The 27,260-nt window shown below is 39.0% G+C and overlaps 1 protein-coding gene and 1 long non-coding RNA gene across 29 annotated transcripts in view; one reads left to right on the plus strand and one right to left on the minus strand.

The window, feature by feature from the left end:
* The window catches only part of CADM1 (cell adhesion molecule 1), a 336,780-nt gene that overhangs the window by 36,222 nt on the left and 273,298 nt on the right, over positions 1-27,260 (minus strand). For 15 of the 26 annotated variants that reach the window (XM_035264633.3, XM_002754498.5, XM_035264632.3 and 12 more), the window contains 2 exons: positions 16,848-16,947; positions 13,575-13,747 (listed from right to left, as the gene is read on the minus strand). In XM_035264633.3, coding sequence (XP_035120524.1) covers positions 13,575-13,747; positions 16,848-16,947 — 273 coding nt within the window. Of the gene's footprint in view, positions 1-8,718; positions 8,809-13,574; positions 13,748-16,847; positions 16,948-27,260 lie in introns of all 26 variants that reach the window. The other 11 variants (XM_035264629.3, XM_035264624.3, XM_035264623.3 and 8 more) reach the window with 1 other exon arrangement.
* On the plus strand, positions 682-13,384 carry LOC118145709 (uncharacterized). Of its 3 annotated transcripts, none has more exons than XR_013523064.1 (3): positions 682-6,528; positions 10,391-10,516; positions 12,082-13,384. It is a non-coding gene; the product is annotated as an uncharacterized LOC118145709 (long non-coding RNA). The 3 variants fall into 3 exon arrangements; XR_013523062.1 differs by lacking the exons at positions 10,391-10,516; positions 12,082-13,384 and adding exons at positions 7,532-7,722; positions 9,166-9,372; XR_013523063.1 differs by lacking the exons at positions 10,391-10,516; positions 12,082-13,384 and adding an exon at positions 7,532-8,124.

A 27,260-nucleotide genomic window follows, 5' to 3' on the forward strand; every position in this document is an offset into this window, starting at 1 on the left:
ATGCTTTATTTTTACAGGTAAATAATTAAGTAAAAATGAAAGAATGGGGGGGTGGAGTAAAATCGAAGGGTTCAAGTCCTCAAAAATAGTATCTGAGCATTAACCAATGACCCCAAATTTACTGTCTTCCTACATTACAACACTATGTCAGCTTTAAGATGAAATTAAACCAAGTGAAGCTAGGTGTCTGCTCCTAGGTGGTTACTAGAAAATAAATGAAGGAAAATCCACAATGCATCTTGCTTCCCCACTCTGTGGATGGAAAATCCATCAATTGCACCCAAAAGGTGAGGAAAGGAGGATGTTGAGAAGTGAAAACACATTCTAAAACGGTTAAAAGCAAACACAGGTTCAAGTCAAACAACACCGTTACTGCAGCTAGAAATGGCAAAACCATGATCAGCAATGGGGTAGGAGACTGCAGCAGAAACACAGGCTGGCTACAAAGCTCAGAACGAGATTGACAGAGGATCTGGGGAGTCACTGACTCCACTCCTCTAGGAGCATGTAGTATGCTACTTGAACAGAGGTTATTTCCAAGTAAAGAATTAAGAAAAAATCCTTTAGAAGTAACTTTGTGCTCCTTGCAAGAGAGCACTATGACAGAATCTAATTCTCCTTCATAATTGCATTATGACTTCATGCAGAAACCACAGACACCCAATGCTCTGGCTCTGAAGTGAGTGCAACTCGTGAAGCAGGATTTATTAGGGCATCTTAATCAGAAAACTAGAGAAATGTGCAAACCCACCCTGTGAATCACCTTGTGCGGTAACCATATTGCTGGGTAATATTCTAACTATAGAGGCAAAATGCAAAGAGTAAAATTTCAATATAAGTGATAACTGCTATAATCAGCTTGAAAAATGAGAATGTTCTAATTGCCCTAACAAAGCCTTTTCAAAACCTCATCTTGCTGCTGCCTTAAAAAAAAAATCTTTGAGCAAGTCTATGAGAAAAACAGGTCACAAAAAATTGAGCAGAACTTAGGGTGGTGTTGGGTTATATAGAAATTTAAAAGGCCTAGCTAAGCTACTGTCTCTTAATTTTAATTACAAAGAGAGCAAATTTATTATACATGTATTTTATATGGCCAAAAAGAAATAATCCCATATTCTTGAAAACCCACTAAGTATGAGTAGAGTCAAACAAGGTATCCATAGAAGGGTCCAGCATTATTATTTGAAAGATGCACACTCCACTCAATATTGACTCCTCTTCTTAGTCTCCCAGTCCTATAGTTTATCAGACCCTATTTTCAATAAATGAAACATCACATACATTTATTGTTGCAATCTATTTACAAAATAAAAAAAAAACTCTGACAATGTGTGAAATTAGAGACACTAGCCATTTAACTAAGTAGCAAAAAAAAAAAAAAAAAAAGAATTATTGCAGGAGAGGCAGCTGGGCAATATTTAGTTGAAACAGTCATGTGTAAGCTCCACTGTGGCACATTCTAATCCTTTCATATGGATTCTCTCCAACTTAGAATTGTTCATTGAGTGTGACAGACTGGGGGTTTAAAACTAATCCATAAATTGGTCCATGGTCTCAAACACAACGGGTGCCATAAATGAAAATGAAAATCCTAGAACAAAATTAAATTCACAACCTTAAATATTTTTTCCCCCAATTGATCTGTGGTGCTTTACAACGCACAGATTGCAAGCCTGCATTTTGGGGTGTATTTGAGTAAGGTCTACGTTAAAAAAGTGCACGGTGTGATAACCCACAATCTACTCGAAACCAGAGCTTAATTGTAAAAAATTTAAATGCTCTCATTTTTTGATTGTCTTAAGCCTAAATGAAAGCATACTAAGCAGTTAGACATATTTTAATATACTTCCTCCCAGTTTATTTTCTTAACTAAAGTCAATAAGAAGCCGATGGTTTCCTTAATTGAATTCCCCTTCAGTTTGTGTTATGGAGGTGCTTTAAATCTAGACACTAGAGCAGGCGAGGAATTCCCCTGACAATGTTATTTTCATAGTTGTGCTATGCTGGCCAATATATATTAAATATAGGGTATTTTTTTCTCTTTTTTTTTTTTTCAAGTTATTTGAGCCTGATTGAAAACAAAAATAACTGCTGGAATATTAAACTCTGGAATTTGTTTTTCCTGGTTTCCTGCTTAATTTTCTTTCTATCTATGTTATGTTTTAATCAAACTCCCGTCTTACAGATGGGAGAAGTAGATAGGAACAGAACGAAAACTAAAAGGCCCAAATAGGAAAGCCAGGATAAAGCTCTCTTGCTTGTTAAAGTCACCTCCCCTGTGAGTGAAGAGATTGTGTGCTACAGAACAGCAGGAATGGGGGTTGTTTTTTTTTTTTTTCCAGATAAGCAATTTCAAGTTTTGTTAAAAGCTTCTTCAGAATTGTTCACTAGTGCTGTTGTACCCCTGAGATCTTTTCATTTGCAAACCAGATGTTCTTCAAAATAATAGGCATCTGTATAGTAGTTTCATTTTACAAGAAAAACAATACCTATAACATGTTGTATGTGAACGCTCAGTGGAAGCGGGTACAGATAAGAGGAAGGCACACGGGACGGAAGGAAATGAAGAGGGTGTTGTCAGGAGGGTAGTGATGGAGAGACGAAAGAGGCTCTCTGTAAATTAAAGCACATTTTTAAGTCTTGGCAAATTTTGTGTTAGGTATGGGAGGGCTGAGTCCTTCCAGTCAAGTCTTTTTTTTTTTTTTTTTTACTACCACGAAAGCTCTAAATATCACTTTCTAATTCTGGAGAACCTGTACTGACGGTATTATTTTTGTTTGCATTGTTGATAGACCTTTACTATGAAAACGTGTCACATCTTTATCACCAGGATTATTTTTAAAATAAAGATCATAAAATTACTGAAATTATGATAGAGGCATTAAAAACTTTTCTACTCATATTACATTTCTCATTCATTCTTTTAAAAATGTGGGATCAGATGGCCTCCATCACTGTAGTATTCAAATCTTTTTATCATTCCCTCCTAAATCAATCTAGGTCAAAAGCTGGTTAGCTGTGCTGTTATTTGTAACAGGTTTACAATCATCAGAAAAAAAAATGTAGACACTTAAGACAGTATGAAGAAAAATGGACACATACTTTCTGGAGCAAAAACTTGAAAAGGTGGCTTATTACATAAAAGGTAGCTCATGAGTATTTATTAGTGCTCCAAAATATTCTTGTCACTAGGCATACTGGCATATCAATAACACTTGATGAGTAATCAATAAATGCTGAATGAAAAATAATCTTAATGAAGTAGACGTCAACTCTAGAAAAAAAGGCAATTTAGTAAAATTCTAAGATGAATATGTGTATTTCCTAGCAATAGTGGCCTAACCTATGCCTGGAACATAAATACATGCAAAATAAACACACATTGATGATAGATGCTTGAAGTAACATCGGACCTTCATGCTTAACTTCCAAAATGCCATCCTTTCTTATCCACATTCTGTCCCTTCTTTGATGGCACAGATCAAAGTCCACTGTGACACTCCCCTCAGCATCTATGGCACCTTCTCCCTGTGCCACTGAATCACCCTAACTGCACATTATATCCTATTGGGTTCCAAAGTGTGCAACCTGGTCTAGCAACCATATTATAAGGGGTCTAGGGACTATTTTGTCTCCATAAGCACTAGTATAGTGCTGCACGTATTACGGGTAACTCAATATTTGTTGAATGCATAGCTAAAAAGCAGACCAGCTCTTGAACCATGCAAATATCAACAGCACATAGTAGGAATCATTAGGCTAAGACTCTGGGGAGTAGCCAGCTCTATGTGGAGGAAAGCTCTCTATTATCATTTAGATAGTCATGATGTAGATTCAGTCTTAAGGACAGGTGTTCTTCTTTCCTTTGGGCCTAAGGAACTAAAACATGTGCTCTGGTGTCAAGTTTCCTCACTTGGGCATATTCTATAAATATCACTGAAGGATAAAGTCTATACCCACCTTCTTTATTTATATGATCTAATCCACATTACACATGACAAGAGCTTATGATTTCAGCCTATGAAAGCCAAGATAATAACGTAGGCCTGGGGGCAGGAATCATTTCCTACAAGGTATATTGGTTTTTTGAGTGCTTTGATACCAATAAGAGAAGCCTGGCTATTTTCTTTTCCTAGGAACACAAAATGTTTAATTGGGTACGTACTTTTAAGAAGAGGAAAACTCATTTAGAAATGACCTACTTCATTCTTATGAAAGGATTCTTTAATGTGTTTCAGAATTTGGCCCTATAGCTATTCATTTCTTATTCTAAGATGGTTTTCATTTTTTAATTTATGACAGTCACACATATAGTGTGACCTCCAGGTTGAACTCCTCCCAGCCTGAATTTTCTCTGTAAGCTGTTAAGGGTATTTAAAACTGAGTGTGGAGTCCTTTCTATGATATTCCTCATCAAGCATCTAACTCAAGACACAACCAGGTAGAAACAAAACAACAGCCACACTAACTAGGAAGGGAAACACATGTTTTCCTGAGATGATTATAGGAAAAAGCTTGATCCAACTGGAAGACAGGGGCTAACACCATCACCAGACACAGAGATCGGTATGTTTATGTACGCCTAACACACAGAGTCAACTAATTACAAAGAAAGTTAAAAACAAGACAGAACAAACATCCCCTACTCACCCACACTCCCCTCAGCCCCCACCCCAACATGGCAGTAGGTTTTCCTTTTATTCCAGTTTCTGACAGGAATCTATATGGAGAACTCTTATCTGGGGAAATGGCTGTCTCTGTCTTTTAACAAAGGATTCCAGGGGCAATTTAAATTATGCAGTTTATGCTTCCATATGACAGCATATATCTTCATGAATGAAACCACATGGACAATTAGATGTGATTTTAAAAAAAAAGGAACAGGGGCCTGCCAATAGCAATAGTTGAAACAGAAATACATGGTCAGAATGTCAACATACATGAAAGATAACAGACACCAAGGAACCTTGTGGCAAGTCATCGTGAGGCTCTGAATGGCTCCCAATCCAAAACTGTTTTTTATTTGGAAAGAAATCTAATGAGACTATAATGGCTTAACGGTTTTAAAGCCACAACAAGGTGATATGGCAAGTTGACATTAAATATAGATGTTCCTTGACTTACGATGGGGCTATGTCCCAATCAGCCCATCCTAAGTTGAAAACGCTGTAAGCTAGAAATCCATTAGATATACCTAACCTACCAAACATCACAGTTTAGCCTAGCCTACCTTAATGTAAGGACACTTACATTAGCCTATAGCTGGGTAAAACCATCTAACACAAAGCCTATTTTATAAGGTGTTGAAGATCTCACAGAATTTATTCAATACTGTACTGAAAGCGAAAGGCTGTATGGGTGCAGTGTCTATTGAATACGAATTGCTTTTGCGCCATCCTAAAATAAAAAAATTGTTAAGTTGAACCATCATAAATCAGGGACTGTTTGTATTCCTTTTAGTATTTTAGAGACTACAAAAATTTCTCCCTAGATAACCCCATGCTTAGACGTGTGCCTTCGTGTGTAACTCACCAGGCCTGCTCCGTGTAGGGTAAGCAGGAAGCAGAAAACACTCTGTGCTCCCACCCATGAGGGGTGTGGTTTGGGTGGGCAAAGCAGAGTCAGATTTGGCTCATAATTCCTCCCCTTGAAGGGTCTCCATGATTAAGCTTGAACATGTTTCAAGGAAGTCAGGTGACTCAGAATAGAACGCCAGTCTGCCTCTCTAACAAGGGGAACAATTTGATTATCCTGGTTATGGAAGATAAAGGATAACACTGGAACACTTCCTTTCAGAGAAATCAGAAATCAACTATGACTTCTCAAGTTTAAAAATATTTTTCTATTGCATGTGTACATTTTTCTTGTAATGAAACTCTGACCTGGGGAATGGGTTTCAGTTATTGCATTTGACTGGGAGAAAAGAAATAGATGACTTTGGACTCCTTTTTTTTTTTTTTAAGCTCAGGCTTTATGTTACTGTCACCGAATTTGGCTGTTGGAGCTTTTAAGGCTAATGGTGGCTGTAATGTACCAAACAGTGCAAGAGAGAAGAGGAGTGGAAATTAATTTAGCTATCCATTTGTCACGATTCAGTCTGGAAGATTTTTAGGAACTAATCTAAATCTAGGGGATAGCCTGGACCTTTAAAATGGGACACAGAATCATTCAGCTGCATAACCTTTAATCTGTTTGGAGAAAGGAGCAAATGTTAAATTCTACAAGTGTACTTTCTGGGCAAGATAAATATATATAAGACTGCTTGTTAAGACACAGTAAGCCTAGAAGATCACGTCCATTAAGGCAACGAATGCTACAATGTTGTGTTATTAGCAATTTTAGTTTAACTACTCTTGGGTGTGCCAGTAAGAATGTGGGCATTCATTACCACAAATGTATTTTGTGTGCAGAGAGGATTCAACTGCCAACATCAAGAGGCTAAAGTGCACCTATGAGATCATCTTACATTACCTTGAGCTGAGAGGCCAGTAGCAGAGAGACAGAAGCAAAGACAAGTTCCTGTTAGAGGTATCTTTGATGTGGACAGAAATAGAGTATTGTTTATTTTTTAAATTTCCTCTTAAATGGAGTCTCTGCAGTTGGAACTGTGATAACAGTGAGTTGTAGCTGTTTGAGGACATAAGATTAGCTTTAGTCTTGAGTGAAGGATTAAGAGCTGTGAACTGAAGCGACTGCTGAGTTGCTGAGATTGATTGTGAGGGGGGAGGAGTTCAGGGAGTGTTAAGGTCTTAAAAAAAGTATAAGCTAGTGAGAAGGCCAGCCGCAAATGAAAAGTGTTGTTCCATATAAAAGAGAAATGTGGTGTTTATATACTGTGTGAATAAGGTCTTGACTGCCTTAAAACATAAACCTGGGTAGCCACCTAGCTGGAACCTTCTAGAATGAGTGGCTCATACCCAGGCAACTTCTGCAAAGATAAAACAGACTGCTGATATGTTTTCTTAAAAGGTTAACATATGTAGGGGAATGGAGAATTAGGCAATATAATTTACACTAAGATCTAAAGGGCCCTTCACAAGAGTAAGCATTTAACTTGGCTTACAAACTGAGTAACAGGCAAGAAATCTGAAAAGGCAAAAACCTAGTTCTTTGTATGAAAATTTGATAGCACATTACTCTGGAAATCAGAGTTAGGAAGAAGCATCTTTGATATGCTTATGAATGGTATAAAAAATGGAAGGAATCAATTCACTAGGCCAACAAACAGAGTTTACTTAAGTTTCCAGAAGAAAGGAACAAAGAGCCAAAACAGAAACACACACAGACAAGAATCTAGGAAGCAGTCTTTAGAGAGCTGAGTTTAGAGTGAAAACCAGCTGATGGATTTTCAGAAGATTTTAAATTGAGTGCGGGCACTGATGGTTTTATAACCAATGTTGAGAAGCATTGGCTTCCTTAAGATTCTCTTTGTTCCACTGTAATGAGTAGAAAGCTGAAGAAAACTGAGATTAGACCATCTATTGTTATATTCCATCAACTGACAAGGCCTCTTCTCTCTTTCATTGAACAGCCGGCATTTTCATCATGTCTATCCTACTGACCCCCATGGAAATGGGAAATGTCTCTAGCATGTCGATGTAAAGGACAGCAGTGATACCTAGGGTGCTAAAAAGGAGCTGACCATGAGGCGTGAGGAGTCAAATACTCAGTATTCACAAAGAAGTCCAGGGACAAGGCTGTGTACCAGGGCACACGGTTCAGGTACCTTGTAGTCTCACCAGATAACAAAATGCACCGGAAAAGTGACTCTTTCAAGAGATATTTTTCTCACAGAATAATTACTTCCACATGTTTTTTGTGGTTAGTCCCTGTATACACAGGTTGGGAAGGCCTTATCTAAGGAAATCTTTCATGTCAAGTGGACATAATGTGGCTGGAAGCTTTCCTGCTTAGGTAGCAGAAGAAACCCCATGGCTCCCAGACAAGCCATATCAAGCAGTATGAGAGAGCCACTGGATGCCAGGAAGGGCTGGATGGCATGCCACCTCCCTCAGTGACAGAAACAAGAGACAGTAAAACTCATGCTGAATAAGAGTTTCAGACAGTCCAAAAAGATAAAGCTGCAGAGTGAGAACCACAGTGGCTGCCTCTTCTACTCCTCCAATATGTGACTGAGGGCAGGGAGGGGCACACGAGTGCTCAGCATGGAAAAGACAGTGACTCCCTCTGATCTCTTGTGACTACCTAGGCAACACAAACAGGTAGTAACACTGTCAGCGGGTACTCTGACAGTGAGCAGGAAGGATGACTATGCATTTACTAGCATGGCCCAAATAGGCACGGTGAAGGTAGTGTGTATAGTTTCCCTTACGCGGACTGAGATGAGACTAAGACAGAGACAAGACTGAAAGCCACAATACTTACCATTTCATCAACCATGGCTAAGCAGAAGCTATCGGCGTGTTCTCTAGCAGCCAGCTTCCGTTTTCCCTAACATTTTGCTTTGAATAGTGATGCTTACAAAAGAATTCTCTTATGCATAAGCTGCAAAATATCTGACGTACTGTTAAATGCTTGGATGTTTCTGAGGTTCTTAAGATTCAACTTAAGAACATAGCATCTAATGTCGCTGGAGTTCCAAAATAAAGGAACAATTAAATTCCAAGGATTTAAAGGGAACTTTTAGGCTTCTTTTTATACATACCAGAAAGACAATATACATTCAGGACATTTTCAATGGTAATGAAGGTACCATACCTGCGATGATGGTAAGGATGGTGGTGGTGGTGGTGGTGGTGGTGGTGGTGGTGGTGGTTGTTGTGGGAGGAGGGATAGTTGTGGGGGGATCTGGATAGAAAAAAAAAGGAAAATCAAACCCACAATGCTGAACACAACAATGACCAGTAATGACAAAACAAAAGCATGAAGACATTGAGATGTTTGTTTGATGGCTTCTCCCTTAAAACCAAAAGTTCTTTCCCTGCAAGATTTGTGTCTTATAATTATATCCCAAAGCCTTAGCTGGAAGAGCTGAGAAAAGAAGAAAAGAGAATTTTCATTAATGAAGTGAATTAGGGATGAGGAGATGTGAAGAGAGGGGAGGAAAAAATCAAAACATGACACTCCTCTTCCCTACCAGATTTCAAAGGTGAGGTTAAATCAACTCAGTACCAAGAGGGTACAATGGTTGTCATTTCGTTTCAGCTTTTACAGATGGAAGGAAGGAGGAGGAGGTGGTGCTGCTCTATTAGAGGGCTCGTAGCAGCCAAGGATGAGCGTGCCCCTGCACACTTGGTCTCTGTGTCTGTTAACTTCATTATTCTCCAGCAATACATCCCAGCAGGAAGTAAAACTACTTCTATACTCATAATAAATACAAAGAAGAGAGAATGTCACCACTAAATATCAAGTTCCAGGCATGTGAGATTTTACTGAGATTTTATTTTAAGTCAATAAATTTTACAACTTATAAATATTAATAAGTTGCCTTTGCTCATGTTAAAAGCTTGACCTGAGTGGACTACAGTGATAAAACTGAAAGAATGCTTTCCATCTTGTAAACAAGAGAACTAAATATAAATGAGACTCGACCTTCAAAGCCAGGCACCTGATAGGGAACCCTCTCTGTCAGATATTTGATATACTGTATATTCTTCTATCATCTCAAAAATTATTTGGAGACAGGGGAAGGGCAAATATGAAAGAGAAAAAAAAATCTAAGCCCAAATGATCAAACTGAATGTGTTAAATTGTCAGCAAGACTTTGAACTAAGCAATCATTCTGCTATAATAGAGCATAAGACGATTTGAAAGCTTTTGATTTTAAATTTTATCTAAAGCACGTCAACTTTTTCTCCCTGACACATCTGGTGTCCTTTTATCTTCAAGTGAGCTCTCAGATTGTCTAATTAATACATCAAAACTTTAATTATATACTGTACCTTTACTGCGTTTGCTACAAGTTCCCAAAAGTTTATAAAAACATTATTTTGGTGCTTGGTTGCAACATCTACTTAGAATGATTCCTACCATCGATCAACAATCTGAGGTTTTAATTTTCCTCACAAACTGCTTCTCTCATATAAATACACTTGGATGAAATCAGCAGGCAAGAAGCAACTGTTCTGTTTTATGGGAGGCTCTGTTCCTTTAAGCTGAGGATACTAGCAGTTGATACTTTGTTTAAAGCAGCCTCACGTGAGTCCAAAAAAGGATGTCATTTTTAAAAAGTCTCATTCTCCTCCAAGAAGCAGAAATGATTAAGTTAGTAATTTTAAACTACCTTTTTAAAGGAAAGGTAGAATGAGAAATGCAGTGATTCAGGCCATATGTTCAGTCTTGCTCCCTCACACTTTTCACCGAAGCCACAGGTAGGGAAGCATTTTGTGACCTGGAAACTCATTTGGATGCACCTACACACCTGTTGCAGGTGCCAGTACAGATACAGATGAACCCAGTGCAGTGACCCCCGAGCCCAGCAGTAAAGGCGTCCCGCTCCCTCCACCACACACCTAACTACATCCAGAGATGCGCCTGCTGCCCAGCACGGGCTCAGGTAACGTGACTTTTCTGTTTTGCTTGAATTACTGTATCTACCACTGAAAAGGAACATTTGTTCCTGGGAGATTTCCCCTGTACCTATTCTAAAAGTAGACTTAAAGTGTGTGAGGTCCACAATACAGTAAGAGTAGACCTGAAGGTGATTTGAAAGTATTATTATGAACCAAGGGGTGGACCAGACTAATGAAGGCACAGACTTCAAAGAAAGGTCATCAGTCCCTCCCATTTTGTGCAAATCACACACTTTCAATTATCTTCATCATGACTGGGGCAACTGTTGTCCTTCACATCTGGCTAAAGTGACCTCAAAGAATTAGATTCCCTCATCAGGTAGAATAACAGCGCTTAGATCATTTCTAGCAATAAGAGCAATGTGAGGCCACTATTTAAGAAAGTACAGAATTGGAGTTAATGAGCTGTGTTTGGCACAAGAATAAAACCAATGGGGGCTCAGGCACTAACCACCTAGATTCTTCTTGTATAGAGGTTGCTTCCAGAGATTTAAACTTTATAAAGGCGTACCAAACTTTTAGTTCATAAAATACTTCCAAAATTACTGTAGTAATACAAGAAATCAGCTTTGGAAAGAAAATCTACCCAACACCTTCCCAAATTGCTAGAGAATTTTATTAATAGACTAGTAATACCTTAGGCTAATATTCTAATCTGTCATCCCAAGTACTGTAACTAGCACTGACTGGGGAGGTAGGTAGTATATTACAGATCTACCAAATCCCCAGACAAGGATAGGGGTACCATCTTGGATCAGGGAGGCAGGTAGTATATTACAGATCTACCAAATCCCCAGACAAGGATAGGGGTACCATCTTGGATCAGGGAGGTAGGTAGTATATTACAGATCTATCAAATCCCCAGACAAGGATAGGGGTACCATCTTGGATTAGGGAGGCAGGTAGTATATTACAGATCTATCAAATCCCCAGACAAGGATAGGGGTACCATCTTGGATTAGGGAGGCATGCGTATGTAGCTGTGTCTGCCTTAAACAGGTAGATCCCTATATTTCTTGGTTTTCAAATAATGCACTCTGGCCCCAACAGTTAATTATAAGATCATCTCATATTGAAAGGGATTGTCCTATTGGAAAGCAGTGAGAGTAAGAGAATTTATAAAGAAAGACAAACTTTGTTGTGGACTGTAGAGTCAAAGTATTGTGGTTCTAAAACACATGTAGAAACCTGGTGAAGTTGGGCAAAACTATGTGACCTTTCTGAGCTTCTGTTAACCATCTGTAAAATGGGATGATGATAATGCCTGCCTCCTGGTGTTATCATTGAGATTAAGTGAGACCATGCATGTAAAACTGTTACCATAGGGCATGGAATAAAGTGAGCACTACATAAATGCTAACTATAAACTACTATCCAAAATTATTCAAATACATCTGTCTATCAAACTCATAAAATGTTTCTTCTCTTGAAATGTAGGGGCAGTATGTACAATAAATCAAAACTCTTCTTCCAGATAACTTAGTGCTCTGAATCAAGAAAGCATGTCACAGACGAATGGAAATTTGTCACTGCTTTTTATAATCTGCAGTTTGTAAAGAGCTGGACTGAACGCCATTAAACCTGGGCAACAGCAGTGCTGGGAACTCTCATGAGCGCAGGCCCTTGTGTGAAGAGAGCACATGCGGAAAAAGGGAGGAATGTACTTTCCACCCCCAGCCGAGCAGTCTGTGGAAAGAGGTGACTCTGCACATCGGCAGCTGAAAGCAGGGCATGCTGCGCCCCCATCTCACGTATGTAGAAAAGCTGCTCACTTCACATGGATTTCCTTAACTACTGGGAGAATTAATGTTATTATGTGTGAACCACAGACAACACTGGTAGTGCGCAAAGAGAAAACATACTTCAGAAGTCTACAAATAAGGTGATTAGATGTGATCTTTTAATTTTGCATTACGCTAGGAAAAAATCTCAGGTATAGGCTAAGGATTATATTTTAATATCCATGCAGATACGGTATAAAGCTTGCTTCTGTTTGATTAAAAAGACTGCCACTCCTATTTTCTGCATAAGGAAAGTACCCTGATTCTAAGACATTATGATGTGGATATTTCATAGGTATAATTTATGTGTGTCTATACATTTGTTCATATAAACTTACACTTGGATTATTTACAGTGCTAACATGAAGAAAAATGCCCTCTTCACACATACACATGTTAGAATATTTATAACACACTGAAATGTCAATGCCTCTCGTTACTCATTCTGTGTCATGTCAGTTCATGGCTATTTCTTGGCATATGAGATTTCAATTGAACAGAAGAGACTGAATCTGATATTATAAAACTAGACAGGAGGTGCACACCTCAACTAAATAGAAAATATTCCCCGTACGTAAAAATCAACAGTAAGTTATAAACAGGAAGTCAGTTTAAGAGGCCTGGAGCATAGTAGATGCTCAATAAATGTGCTGACTAGAGAATAAAATTTGTCATGTTTTAATAATCCTGTAAAATGATATTAAACAAAACAGATGCATTTTTTTTAAAAAAGCTTTTGTTCCGAAGCAGTAGCTACAGATAGTTCATGTAGCTACAGAGGACCTCGTATTTATTCTGAGTATTTACTGGCTTGCAACATCTTTTGGAATTTAACAGCTACATGCTGAAAATAGAACAGTCCTGCTCATCAAAGCAGGAAAAAGGCTGGCCCAGGTATCACAGGAAAACACCACTGGGAATAAACTTTCTGAGCTGAAAAGCCACTAATTGGTGAGGTGGAAAGTTTCAGTCATTACTTCTAACATAATCTCCATGGCTTGTGCCTGAGGACACAGCTTTCCTTCTCAGCATGACCAAAGACTGTGATCTAGCCGAAACCCCCACGATTAGAGGGAGAGAAGAAAAGTCACTATCTCAGGTGGAGACACTAGGGTCCACCTCAGGCCAGGCTTCTTTAAGTTCTAGAAGGAAACCAACTGGTTTTTGATTTTCAACTTGACCAAAAGCTTTGGGAGTAAATCACAAGTAGCAGCTCCATGTGCCTGACTCTAGCAGAAGAGCATTTTATCTTCTCACGTACCGTATACATACAGCATATAATCCGAGTGAGCTTTCCCCACTATGTTTGAAGCTTCACAGCGGTATGTACCATTATCTGTTTTGTTTAGGTTATTGATGAACAGGTTGGGCCCAGACAGTACGGCATGCTGAGGCATCTCATCATCGACTCTCACCCAAGTTACCATCACAGGCCTGCAGGGGGAAGAGGAGGAAGACAAGTCACATTATCATTTCCCATTAAGATGTCTACATCAAACTTCTCACCAATGCATTAAATGAATCACATGCAGGGTGCCACGATTATTGAGGACCTACTGGAGATATTTTAAGTTCACAGAGTTACAACTGTGAAGTCTCCAAAAATCTGTTTGGTATACAATTTTTTTTTTAAACACAATCAGGTGTTGAAAAACTCTGAACAGACCATAAGCAGGAGTCTCATTATTTCCAATTCATCTTTGACAAATCAGCAAATAAACCAGTGTGCACTATTTTTATGCCCTGCTGTGTGGTTTTACACCAATTCAGGCAGGACAGAGCTCACCCATTGTTAACATCTCATTAATTAGGAAAGAAATCAAGTTCTTGGCTAGTGATACGTGCATTAATCTGATAGTTACTAACACACCAAGACTTGTTTAGAAGCCTCTTGTGATATTTAAATGGATTTTGAGTTTCACCAAAAGGAATGGACTTTTATAACTGAATAGTGCTTTTCTTGGGCCTCTTTGATTCAGGAAAGATGTAATCATTTCCTCTTCTCCTTAACCCCTCCCCATAACCTGCCTCCCCCTACCCAGAATGCCACCCTTGTCTCTGAGGCCGTGGTCCACCATGTCTATCTGCTCCTTGGCAAATTGCCTTCTTTACTGGCTCTCCAAGGCCTGCATATTGCAAGAACTTTCCGTGTGTGTGCCCCTGCAGTCCCCCAAGCTTGTGGGTAGGGCTCTCAGGCAGATGACCACGGAATACATTCCACATGAATCTCTTAGGGCCTAGGGCATTTGCTCATCAGAGACAAGTCTGTTTTAGTGATTTAAAGTGCCACATTTGTATCCATCAGGAAAAAGCAAATTTCACAAGATTTGCCAAAGCTACAAATGCATACACACCAACTATCTTTTGAAAACTTCCATTCTTCGAGGCATCTCCCACAACCTCCTATGAAATTGAGGCCACATTTAGAATTGTGCCTGAAAACTTTCATTTTGAAGGAAGGACAACAGAGATCCCAGCGCAGAAGTGACTTCCTTCCAGTTCCTATGGCTGCCTCTGGGAGCAGCGACACGACAGGAGACCCATGCTTAATGATGAACCGATCCTCAAGTTAGCCCTGTCAAGTAGCATTCCAATTTTCAAATGGGATGTGAAGTCACAATTTTTCCTTAATTACATATGGCTTTGTCATCACAACCCAGTAAATTATTTAAAAATTAGTACTGCATATGTCCTCCTTGTAGGCAATGGCAAATGGGCCTGCCTGGCAATCAGACCTAATGTCCTGCTGCTTGACAGCTGAAACAATCAGTAGGGGTAAGTGCTGAGAATATTCACAACATTTAATGGCAAGTTAAATTACCATTTTTATTGTATGCAATTTCTTGAGAAAATAAATAGGTAATATGCTAGAAGGGATAGCAGGAGAGTAATGTGAGCTTGCTCACACAACCATATACCAGCTCCTATTTGAAAGGAACAAACAAATCCCCTCTCTGGCATAAATGTCCTGAAGAAAATATGTAATTTACTGTCCCCGTGGCACTTTCAATTGGTCACAGTACCTTCTTCAGGGGAAAAACACAAAAACAAAGTATAGGTTAGCAAGCCACATACTGTAACTGTGGTTCATGTGGCTGAGCACAGGTATTGCAAGTGGCAAGAGATCTCTGATAATTTTTTTTTCTTCCTCCATTGGGTTATTTTGGAAGAAAGATGCTAATTAGGGCATAATTCAAACTGTTTACAAAAAGAAAGATCTGAATCTTTGGCAGTGCTCAAAAGAGAAAAAGATCACTCTACTGAAGCTTGAAGCATTCAAAAGCAAAGAACTTGGGAACACCACAGGAAAAGTGAAACAGAATCAAGACCACTTTCCACCTCCTAAAGGTCATTTAAAACTCCACACGGTTAGGACAGAGGGAAGGAAATTCTAGCCCACAGAAAGGTAAGTACAAAGAGGGGGAGGGCTGAAATGAGAAGAGAGAAACAACAGCAGCCAGAGCCCCCTTTGGCTTTCTGGTCTCTTGTCATAGATCATTCCTTAGTTAAAATCGTGAGTCTTCTTTCCAGAGATTTCTGGGGAAGCTTTGTTAAGATGCTCTGATTTCTTTATATGAAAACTGTGATGATTCTGGCTCGCAAAACTCTTTGAGGGGGAAAAAAAATCATACCACAGGGACAGCAGAGGGAGCTCAATGCTGGTTTTTGTTGGGTGCCACTGAAGTGAGGGCCCTTAATCCCAACATTGACCTATTATTCCATTTCATGAATCCACAATTTGATTTTTCCCCCTAAGAAACAGTTAAAAACAATCTTTACTAGAAATACAAAAGAAGTGTCCCCCACCCACTAAGTAAATGTAACAGTGGTTAAAGCGGCACCACTGTGTAGCTTTTTTGCTGTATGAGTGATGCTGTATGTGGTTCCTCTAATTCATTTTGGATCATTTCGCAGGGTAACTGAAGTGGCTCCTTTATACTTTCAATAAGACAAGAGTCTAAGTTGTTTCTTCTTTTTGTCTTATGAAGTGGCGTATGTCTCCTCCTTAAGAAAAGTTCCTTAGCTTTTCCTTAGTAACAAAAATATTTCTGGGAGTCAAGTATGATACTTTGAGGGAAGAAGATGCAAAATTAAAGGGAGGGCAAATTCATTTGCCTACAGCTAGCCCTAAACACAGCAGCTTAATGTAAGTCTTAAAACGATCTTCCTAGCAGCTTAGACATTAACTCAAAAGGTGGCAGATATATCATTAGATTGTGGGCACACCAAGAATTTATTAGGATTATTTCTGTGTGTGTGTGAGAAAATAGTCCTGACAATCTTGTTGATGATAATAAAACAGAATTAGCTGAGATTTCAATCTTAGCTGGCATTTAATTTTTCTCCCAGTCTTGACCATTAAGAACTACGGATATTTATTTCCCCTCACACTGAATATTCTTTAGTTCCTGAAAAACCATCCATCCCTTGCAGCAGGAGACAGGTGACAGGCCAAGGAGTGGTGAACGCACATGTCTGCGTTGTGACATTTACTGCTCATGACCCTCTGCCAACCTTGGCCTTCAGAACTTACTGGGGCTTCCCGATGGCTTCACATGTTAACTCAAGCGCGTCCCCTTCCCGGGTTAGGCCTTGCAGAGGATAAGTCATCTGAATATGCACTTGAGGCTTATCTGTGTGACAACAACACAAAGTATAATGTTTAGCAAATGGTATCATCAGGCAAAATCAGACTCACACACTGCCTCAAAGCCCACAGTACCAGCACTTACTCTCTCGCATCCAATGCCTTCAGTAACACCCTTCTAATTAGTTAGTAATCCTGGCATTTGCTCAAATTAAATTGACTAATAACTCTAAGGAGTGAACCGCAAATAGATAAGAGATTCATAAGCCAACTGCGCCACATCAAACATTTCCTGTGAAATACATTTTGTTACACTGAAGTTTATCTCCAAACTCACTCAAGCTAAAGGAAACTCATTTGCCTTCATGCTGAGGTGAAGCCATAGATATCTGTGGTGCTCAGAACTGATGCATTTCATCATATATTACTATGTGACAATATGTTGTGACACTGCACATTAATAAGTTTGTCTCTTCTATGTTCTTATTTTCAAATGGGAAAGGCAGGACTTCTGAATTCTATTCCAATGGCTTAAGAAAAAAGAACTGGGAAGTTTTAGGAGCCACCCACCCACCCACCCCCCCAAACAGTGAAAACTCTTTGACATCTCAGTGTAAACATTAAAAAGATACTGATATTTACTCAGGATCTACTCTCCTAGGAACCATAGGAACCATCATTGGTGGTAGAATAAGCCCAGTTTTAGGGATGAGAACTCTGGTACCCACAGACCGAAGGAGCTCATCCAAGATGAGCTAGCCCCATGAGTCTATGTTGGGATAGATTTCTAATTCACAACTGCATTTCCAATGGCAATCCATAGTTAAAGCCAAGTGTAGTTTCCTAATGCACTGAGGTACTTAGGAACGAGATTTAAGTATTCTTATTTCCACCAGCTACTTAAAACTGGATGTTTTTCAGCATGGGGATATGGCTACGAGAGATAAATGATGGGAGGTTCAGGGAATGGGGAGGGAAGCTACAGAAGCTGGAATTAACATACATACATATACAAATACATTTATAAATAAAACCAGAATGGAATCAGGAGATTGTTTTTTTCTGTGCTGAACTAACAAGCTATTAATCCCTAAATCAGTTTTCTCATTGAATTCTGTGGCTCTGGAAATGCATATTTTTAGAAATGTACCCAAGAGTAATAAATGTGAGAGGGCAAGACATCAGTTGGCTGAAAGGTCAAAACAATTACCATAGTTTTACTTTCTCAGACAATCATACCACCTAAACAATAGCCCCTTGGCCTTTTACAAGCTGTGGTTAGCTCATTAACATTCATCCTATGGAATAAGGGAGAAGACCGAAATATTATGGCAAGGCTCAACCAATCCCACCCTGTACACAGTTATATAAGCTGCACAAGGACGTCCTCACTAGGCATGGATGCTTTCTAGATACATTCTTACAGTCTCTTTCCTATCACAAATCTTTCTCTCATGCCTCTAAAAATTACATGGCATTCAAAACCTTTTAAGAGTGTCCCCTTGTTCACCCACCAGTGTGCACTGCATACTGTGAATTGGTAGCGCTTTCTGAGAATCTAAGTCTCTTGCCAGAGAAGGTAATGTTAACAAGCCCAGAAGCTCCAGCTGACCCTTGCAAGTTACACAGTTCTATTCTTGGACATGTTGGCAAAGAAAATGTTTAAGAGCAAAATGGTGTCAAGGTTTCCAGATACTGATAACTGGGTCGGGAAGGTAGTCTTTTAGTCTTTAAAGAAAAGCAGAAGTACTTGTAAAAAATAAACAGAATAACCTTGAACTAGCACTGGCTGGTTCGAGAGCTCCTGGGCACTCATTTTAGAGACAGAGGCCACATACAGGCTTAACTACAATTGCTGGGCATCAGATGTAAGTTTATTGTCTGTGATTGTGTAACACACACACACACACAGCTAGTTGAAGTTTATTTTTTACAAAAGATACAAAAAAAAAAATGGAAGAAGGTTATGACAATGGACACACAAAAAACAAAAGACCTGCTACCTAAGAGTTCATACCCTGAAACAGCAGCATTTACTAGAGTTCCCAGTTAGGGGACCTCTGTTATTCTTACCCGTGAGCCATTCTGTGTGAGGCTAAATTAAAAGCCCAAAATTTGGGCTGAAATGTAACATTTGCTTATAGGTTAATCTCTGATCCACGGAAGGGCTACATTTTTCATGCACTGCTGACTTTGGCCATTAATTAAGAAGCAGCAGAATGCTTGCTGGCCTGTGTGGAAGGATTTTGTTTCTTCTTTTTTCCTTCATGTAATGTATAAGCAAACAGAGCGGGCATATTTTTCAGCACAGTGCACTAAGGATTTTACATGCTCAACTTCCATCAGTAATAAAGACAGTGTTGAAAAACTTAATCCACCCCTCTTCTTCAATACCTGATTTTAGTTAAATGCTTTTTTATGTTCCTAATGAGCTGTTGATCAGTTGTCAATCATTCACATACATTAGGAAGAACAAGCTAAAGATTTGCTAGACCTGAAATTTATTTTAAAAACCATGTACTAAACCACAGAAAATACATCTTCAGTTTTGATAACTGATTTTCCCAATTTACTCTTTAAGTTCTGGAGAAACAGCTCCTATCTACTCATGGCTACAGCTGCCACAGTTACCGTAATAGCGGCTGAAAAGGTAAGCATTGGTCTTGCTTGCATTACACAGAAGAATGTTCCCCTCTGTTGACACATGTAGTATTTATAGGCATATTATCTGGCCACGGGCAGATGAGCTATCCTCTCGCCCAGACTAGGAATCAAATATTATAGAAGGTCTATGTGAGGAGATCTATCCCTGGGTGATGGAAACTTAAAAACAAATTCTGTTCCCTTCCTTTGTCCTGAAAGAGAAACTTAAGCATTCTCAACAGGTGGAACAGAAACCCTGGGATTCCACTGGCACCTCTAGAACTAAGGGACATTAAATTTTCCATCGAAGATCCTGACTACAATATGAATATGTCAAAATACTGAACAATCCAGATGGCTGATTGAATAGCCCAGAGCTCATCATTTATATTTTAATTATGTTCATAAATCAAATGTTATAACCCACCAAATCTTTTCTGAAACAGAACCAGCCTCCAAGATTTATTTTTAAGTAATGAGGTAAAAGCCTAGTACATTTTCTGGGGGATCATTTTACGCCTCAGTTGGTGTTGTAAGGCACAAGGCCAAAAGCCAGATGATGCTTTCTACCCAAGTGCAATAACTGCCCAGAAATGTATCGCTCAGAATGGCTTAACGTCATTATAAAATGGAACTGCTATAGAAAAAGAAGAAAAATAGGTAGGTGTGTACACTTAGAGAACATTACAGTGATAGACATGGCATCAGCAACAGCCAATCAATTAGGTCGAGGGATCTGAGGTTTTCATCACACACTTTAATTTTTTTTAAAACCCATAAAAGACGTGCTATAGCAGACAAAATTTGTTCATTAGTCAAAGTTGCACAGAGGGTTAAATACCAGGAGGCTTTAGGTCACACTACAGTAGCAACCAATTAAAAAAATAATATTAGAAAGACATTCTGATTTGATGAGACTTTCTTTAAATGTACTTTGCTCTCTATAAAAGGAAAAAATATATAAAAGGAAACTCTTAAAGAGGTTAGAATGGCTTGCTGGCAGATTACAATTGATTTCATGCCAGTCTGACCTTGCGCCACATTCTGTGATCTTTTCAGAAGATGAAACTCAAGATTCCGTAACCTGTAATTCAGTTTCCTACGTAAATGAAAAGGCACAGTCTCCTCTGTAGGCCCAAACACTAACATATCAGGTCTTTGCATTCCTTTATTTAGAAAAAGGTACTTTGCAGTTTCCTCATGACTGGGATGTCACCCTTCCTGGGTAGCAGAGAGGAGCAGAGCTGAGTCAATGGAAAAGGCATCCTGATATCCTAGCAGGAGACATGCCAGTGGGTGACCTATTATCCCTGGAGTTCCCACAACCTTCCCTCTCTTCCTGAGAATTTCTAAATCAGGAAATGCAGATGTCATATTGTCTTTGATGAGCGCAATCCAACCAGGTCCAGGGGCTTGAGTGCAAATCTCTTTCTGCAACTGCATTTGGGACACGGGCTCTTCTTCATGTTTCTTTACTTAGATTTCACCCAATATTCTCAAACACCAGGGATTATGGGATTTGATGCTTGTGGATCAAGTGCTAATTGTTTCAAGTCCTACCAGGGAGAACTCAAGGGCAGCATGGGCACAGATGACATCAGAATGTCTGGGTAGAGGGTCTGGGTCAGCCCCTGTGTATTCAAGTGAGGAAGCATTGACTGAAGAGTCTTTGTCGATCATGGAGGATTATTGCAGTTTGGAGTAGAATGACAATGCAAAGATTAACCTGAGATTTAGTGAGTGTTAGAAGCTGTTTGAGCTCAAAGCAAGAATCAGCCCCTACAATATGGCTGTCTAAATTGTTGGGAAAGGACAGCTTTGCAGCTAAAGGAGGGCAACGTCTAGCAATGCAAGGTGACTGGGATTGGTGAATGAACAGAGTCACGCAGAGCTCTCAGAGGAGTTAAAGAGAACATCTTGCAAAAGATTTGCTTTCAATTGTCATAATACATTCATGGATAATTTTCACTGCCGTTTATTTTGTTTGTTTGCAAGGTGAAGCACCTCCTGCTGTTACATGTGTTGTATGAATTGTAGTACTGAAACTGGGCTTCTTGAAGAGGGCTGAACTATTGTGAGTGGGAGGAGTCAAATCTGGCAGGACTGACGTAGGACCAAAGAACATGCCCCACATTACCACAGTAGAATGCAGTCTTCTCTTGCTGCGACTTGCAGGTAGGTTTGTGGGTATTAAAATTACCGTTTACCCAAAAGAATCAAATTTTATCCCACGGTGTTTGGCAGAAAGCTTTGTTCCCAGTGCTTTTTAAATGGGGGTACATACTCATAGAATACTCTGCAGTGTCTTAGAAGCAGTTTTCAAAATTTGAAAGCAAATACTGGGCAAGAAAATCCCTACAGCAAGATTCTCTGTACAAGAATGTTCCCTCTGTAACAAGAGTAGGTTTTTTGTTTTCTGTTTCTTGAAGTCTTGGTAACTAGAAGAGTGCCAGTAAAGACACAGCTGCTGGATGAATGAATGAAGGAATAAGTGAATGAGTGAAGAAATACTGGGGCATGGACTTCTCCTTCCATCTTTACTACTGATTAAAAATAAAACAAAATGAGATCATGAGTTCCTCTTAGTTCTCATCACAAAATATAATTATGCTTTTCTTTTGGAAGATCAATTCAGCTCCCCAAATCCAAGGTTCAGCCCAGGTGTTCTGCTTTACCTACTTCAATTTCACTACATATTTCTTTAGCACTTCCAGTGTGTCTCTAAGTGGTATCTTATAGGAAATCATAAAGGATGTTGTTTGACCATTCCTTTTAGATGCCAGCTTCACAACCATTTAACCTTACACAGAATCAAAAATTAACCTTGAGTTAAAAACCATTAAGTGAAGGTTTTGCTATGTAAGTATTCGATGTCCACAGCTACACAGACACATCTTTTACAAAACATTAAGATCAGTGAGATGTGAGAAGGTGGTCCTTAGTAAAACAGCCTCTTTCTTCAGGGTATGCATTCAGAAGGCAGGTATAAAGGCAAAGGCTTTCCCCTTAAGGGTCATTCCAGTCTTGCTCATGATGCATTTGCCCAACACTCACTCACTCTTCGTATTTTGAATACTGGTTACTCAGCCTCTTGACCCTTTTGGTACTGCAGACTGCATCACTAACAATCTACAGTCCTTATGATATCAGGAACTTGGAACCAACACAACTCTGTGTTAACACAAAGAAATAATAGGTTAAAAAGTTAGCTTCAATCGGGGTTCTTCATTCCTCGATTATTTCTCATAAGGAATCATAAATACAAAAATAACTTCCCTGAAACTCAATTCACTGCTTTAAAAAAAAAATTAAAGGGAGAGTGGGAGGAAGAACGTATTCTGTAAAAAAAAAAGACTGGAGATAAGAAAGAAACAGGCCAAATCTGAAAACGCCAGCTATTTATGCTTTGAAGAATACAACCTGGGAACAGAATTGATGAGGGAGAGGATGTAATACAGAAGCTGCTCTTGGAAACTAAGTGTTATCCTCCACTCCAAATCGGAAAGATTTTCTGATTTCCAGATTTTCCTCTCTCCTTCACCGCAGGGTACTATCGATATCAGAGAAACATTTATTTTGGCACAGATAAAGAACAGGTTTTGATCATCTCCTCAATGCCCAATTTTCCTCCAGTTGAGGGAATGAAAGAAAAAAAAATCTACCCTTCTCTGGACCTTGGATGAACAGGACTATGGATTTCTAAAATACCTAGCTACATGCAGTCAATAAAACTCATTTTGAAAATGATGCCCACGTACACGATTAACTGTCAGATGATAATCAGAGCAGGCAAGGCATTCAAACACCTATTTCTAGAGTCTGTCTTTGTTTTCATTCTTCCTTTCAAAACTCATCTCTGAATTTTCTTTCTTTTTTTCAAATATGTACAAACACAAAACCCTCACAAAATGAGAATTTTTGCCAAACATTTTAAAGAGCGAGGCTATGATGGGTGAAAGCAAAAGCCACACAGCAGTAATTCAGGAGCTTCGTATTCACCCCAGTCCAGAGGAAGGCTTTCCTCCCTTGTGCAAAGCAATCTGAATTCCATACTGAGGGTCACAGCTTTTCTTTGAATTTCCAGCTTATGTCGCTATGTGTTGCCACCTTGATGTTATTTAGACAGTTTTCTCTTAACGCTCAGACAGTGAACTGTTCCCGTTTAAACAGGCTTTTATTTGACAAGAGTACATTCCCTCAGATCTGAAGCTCTACTAACCGCGCTACAATTGTATCACGCTCTGCTATAATCAACCATGTTGTAAATGTGGGCAACACCACCTGTACAGACATTCGCAAGAAAAAAATGCACAGAAAGATTTTAGGGTCATATAGCTCGGAACATTAAAAAGCAAAACGGTTCTCTGCATAACATCTGAGGAAAGAGAGCTTTGAGCTCTTCTAGCTTGGGAGCATAATTATCTGTTTTAAACATTTAACTGCGTGCTGCTGCTGTACCCTTGCTGAGTCTCAGAATGAAAGCTAGAAAACTAAGAGCCCTACTGTATGTTCTTCATTCCCAGGAACGTTCCTATGAGAAAACCTTATTAATGAGCTTGCAAACGAGCACCCAACAGGGAAATGTCACAAACAAGAGTGGCTAATGCCCCAGAAAATCAAATAACTGAACACTTGGCTGATTGTGGTGCCTTTCATATTTATAATAAAAAAGGGGGGGACTTTAATTCACTGATTCTGAAGGGGTCAACACCTTGCTGAACAAAACAACTCATTTATTTATGTTCAGAAATCTCCAGATGATAAATTACACTGATGTTAATCACTTCGATGCATACTACACAATAAATATCTGTACTCACTGAAAACTTAAGGATTATTAAAAGTATGACAGCACACACATCTGGCTGATTTTTCACATAATTGGGCACAACAATTTCTCCTGGTATCACAAATAAGGGTCCTAACAAACAAACACTGCAAAATCCTGGTTCAATTAATTAGGACTTAAATCCAGAAGACAAAAGCAATTCCAAGTTGTAGCACAAGGCTTGTCTTCTATGCAATATGGTGGCACTCCATTTTAAGGAGAGAAGTGCAATACTTCCCTTCTTTTTTTCCCTCCTCTCTTTTTTCCCTGTCATATTTAAACCAAGATATTTAATGACATATAATGCATGTTTTCATTATTTCATTTCATTTTTAATAGTATTTTTAAAAAAATTCCTTCATGTAGAATTCAAACCCATGATCTGTCATTTAACCCTGTTCATGTCCTGGTTAACATCATTCATCTTAGATGGGGATAAAGAGAGGTTTCCATAAACCTTCATGGAGCAAAATTGGCCAGGCTTAAACCAAGTCAGTGTAATTAATTCCCCCACGGTAACCTTATTTAGATTAGATTAGATTTGCCCCCACAGTAGCCTAATTTACTCAGAGTAGATTCTGAGGTCCATGAATGGGATCAGTATTTCCTAGTGAAAACCTATTGTTTCTCACTGAGAATGTAAGAAATCTTTTTAGGTAGCAAAGGAAAGGACATTGAAAAAAATTAGTTGTACACTTATTTTAAAGCTTATTAGACACTATACATAACAAATAAAATGTTTAATTTAATAGATATTTTTATATAGGTCCTGGTTAGGCTAAAGCAATAAAATGACTTAAAGAAAAATTCTAAGTCAGGTAAAAATACAGACGACCCATAAATATGGCAAAATTGTGACAGTGGTCCTCAAATAACTGGATTTCAGAAAACCCTGAGGGGTAAATGGACTCCCTAGACTGTAAGTAGAATATGGTGAATACGTGCTTGTATTCATCTTTTCCAGGTCTATAACTATCAAAGGGTTTTTAAAGGGGCCAATGATCCCCAAAAGGTTAAGAACTGCGATTTCAAGGGCATGAGTCAATATTAAAATACAGGTGCAATGTTACTCCTCGCAGCTATCCAAAATAATTCAACCTCCATGCAGACTGGCTACTCAATAAATTATTCTAGGAATCTCATGTATTCAAGTGTCTCTTCTTTCCTCATGGTCATCAAGATATGGCGCTACTTTTCTGCAGAGAGAAGGACAGCTGTGGGGGGCACCAGAGTTGAGCCATCAACAGCACCGGGCAATGACTGATCAGACTTCAGGGCCCAGTGACTGAGTGCTTCAGGCATTTGAGGAATGAGGCTCTTTGTTACTGCACAGCTGCTGGTGTTCAGGGAAAGTAAAGCTAGTAGGAAATGTAGAGAATCCCAATTGTGTTTGAAGAAGCTACAGAAGGAATTCCTGGCTGACTCTGCAAAGTTCTCAGTAGTACTCTAGGAGTGGAGGGCAGTAAACTTTCTTGAGCATAGAGAGCCTTACTTAAGATATCAAAACAGACCCAAAGTTCCATTCAGGATTAATGTGATGCTTTGTAATTCTCAACTTACCTTTATACAAAAAATATTTTTTTCCTTATGTGCATTCCAAAAAGTGTAATAAGGGCTAAAATATTTGTATGATTTTCTTGGATTAAAAAACAGAGTCTCCCATAAAAAGGTGCCATATTAGAGTTTTAAATAAACAATTGGTACGTCCTTGTTTCTGGAGGGAATTAGACTTACTTTCCGGCAGTTGAAGGCTAGGAGTACTTTGTTGGATTGACATCAAATGGATTCAGATGTGGAGCCTTATTCCTTTTCTTAAAAGGACAAATCTCCCTTGAATCGACAGAATACGGAAGACAAGCCTTATGAGGATCATTATCAAGTTTTCCAAGAAGTAGGAGGTATAGCACTTGAAATATTTTGCATTTGGGAGTGAGGGTAATTTTGTAGGTGAGTGGGACTATATTCTATTTAAAAGATACTCTGGGATAATACTGAAAGAGTTTAGGGTGGAAACTGGGTGAATATCTACTCAGGACATACAAAGAGCTAATGTATTATTAAAGCTAATGGGCCCCTACAAAGAGAGTTAATGGATATTAAGTTTGCTTAAATGAATTACATATTAACAAAGTCACAAGAAATCTACTATCTGCTAATTTAGATAATATCTGATCATTTCTGTTTTCCCATTATAGGGACATTATACCACAATAGTTTTAGTGATATGAAAATTATAAGCATGATGCCCATAATGAAGCAGATGAAATGAATTAATGAGAAACCCCTGCATTATGTAATGTTAAATTGAGCCAAGCTCATGAAGTTAAGAAAAGGTTGGAATGAGATAGTGTCTTAGAAGTAACTTTTTGTAACTTTTCCCACTCCACCCCCCCATTCTGCTCAGATGATTAAGACACGCGCTAAGGATTGTATGGAGTTGAATGGTGGACCCTAAAGATATGTTTATGTTCTAACCTCTGGAATTTGTGACTGTAGCTGAATTTGGGGGAAAAAAAAAAAAAAAAAAAAGGTCTTTACAGATTAAGGATCTGGAGATGAGGTCATTCTGGATTATCTGGGTGAGCCCTACATGCAACGGCAAATGTCCTCATAAGAGACACACAGAGGAGAAGAGAAGGCCGTGTGAAGATGAAGGTGGAGAATGGAGTGGTGAGGCCACAAGTTAAGGAGCTCCTGGGACTTCCAGAGCTGGAAAAGTCAATGAATAATCTACCCCTAGAACCTTCAGGGGAGAGGGGGTGTGGTCCTGCCAAAACCTCAGTTTTGGACTTCTGGCCTCCAGAGCTGTAAGGAAAGAGGTTTCTACTATTTTAAGCTACCAAGTTTGTGATAATTTGCTATGGCAGCCCTAGGAAATTAATCCAAGG

This window comes from Callithrix jacchus, chromosome 10 (assembly GCF_049354715.1).
Source record: "Callithrix jacchus isolate 240 chromosome 10, calJac240_pri, whole genome shotgun sequence".
In the NCBI taxonomy this organism is placed as follows: domain Eukaryota; kingdom Metazoa; phylum Chordata; class Mammalia; order Primates; family Cebidae; genus Callithrix; species Callithrix jacchus.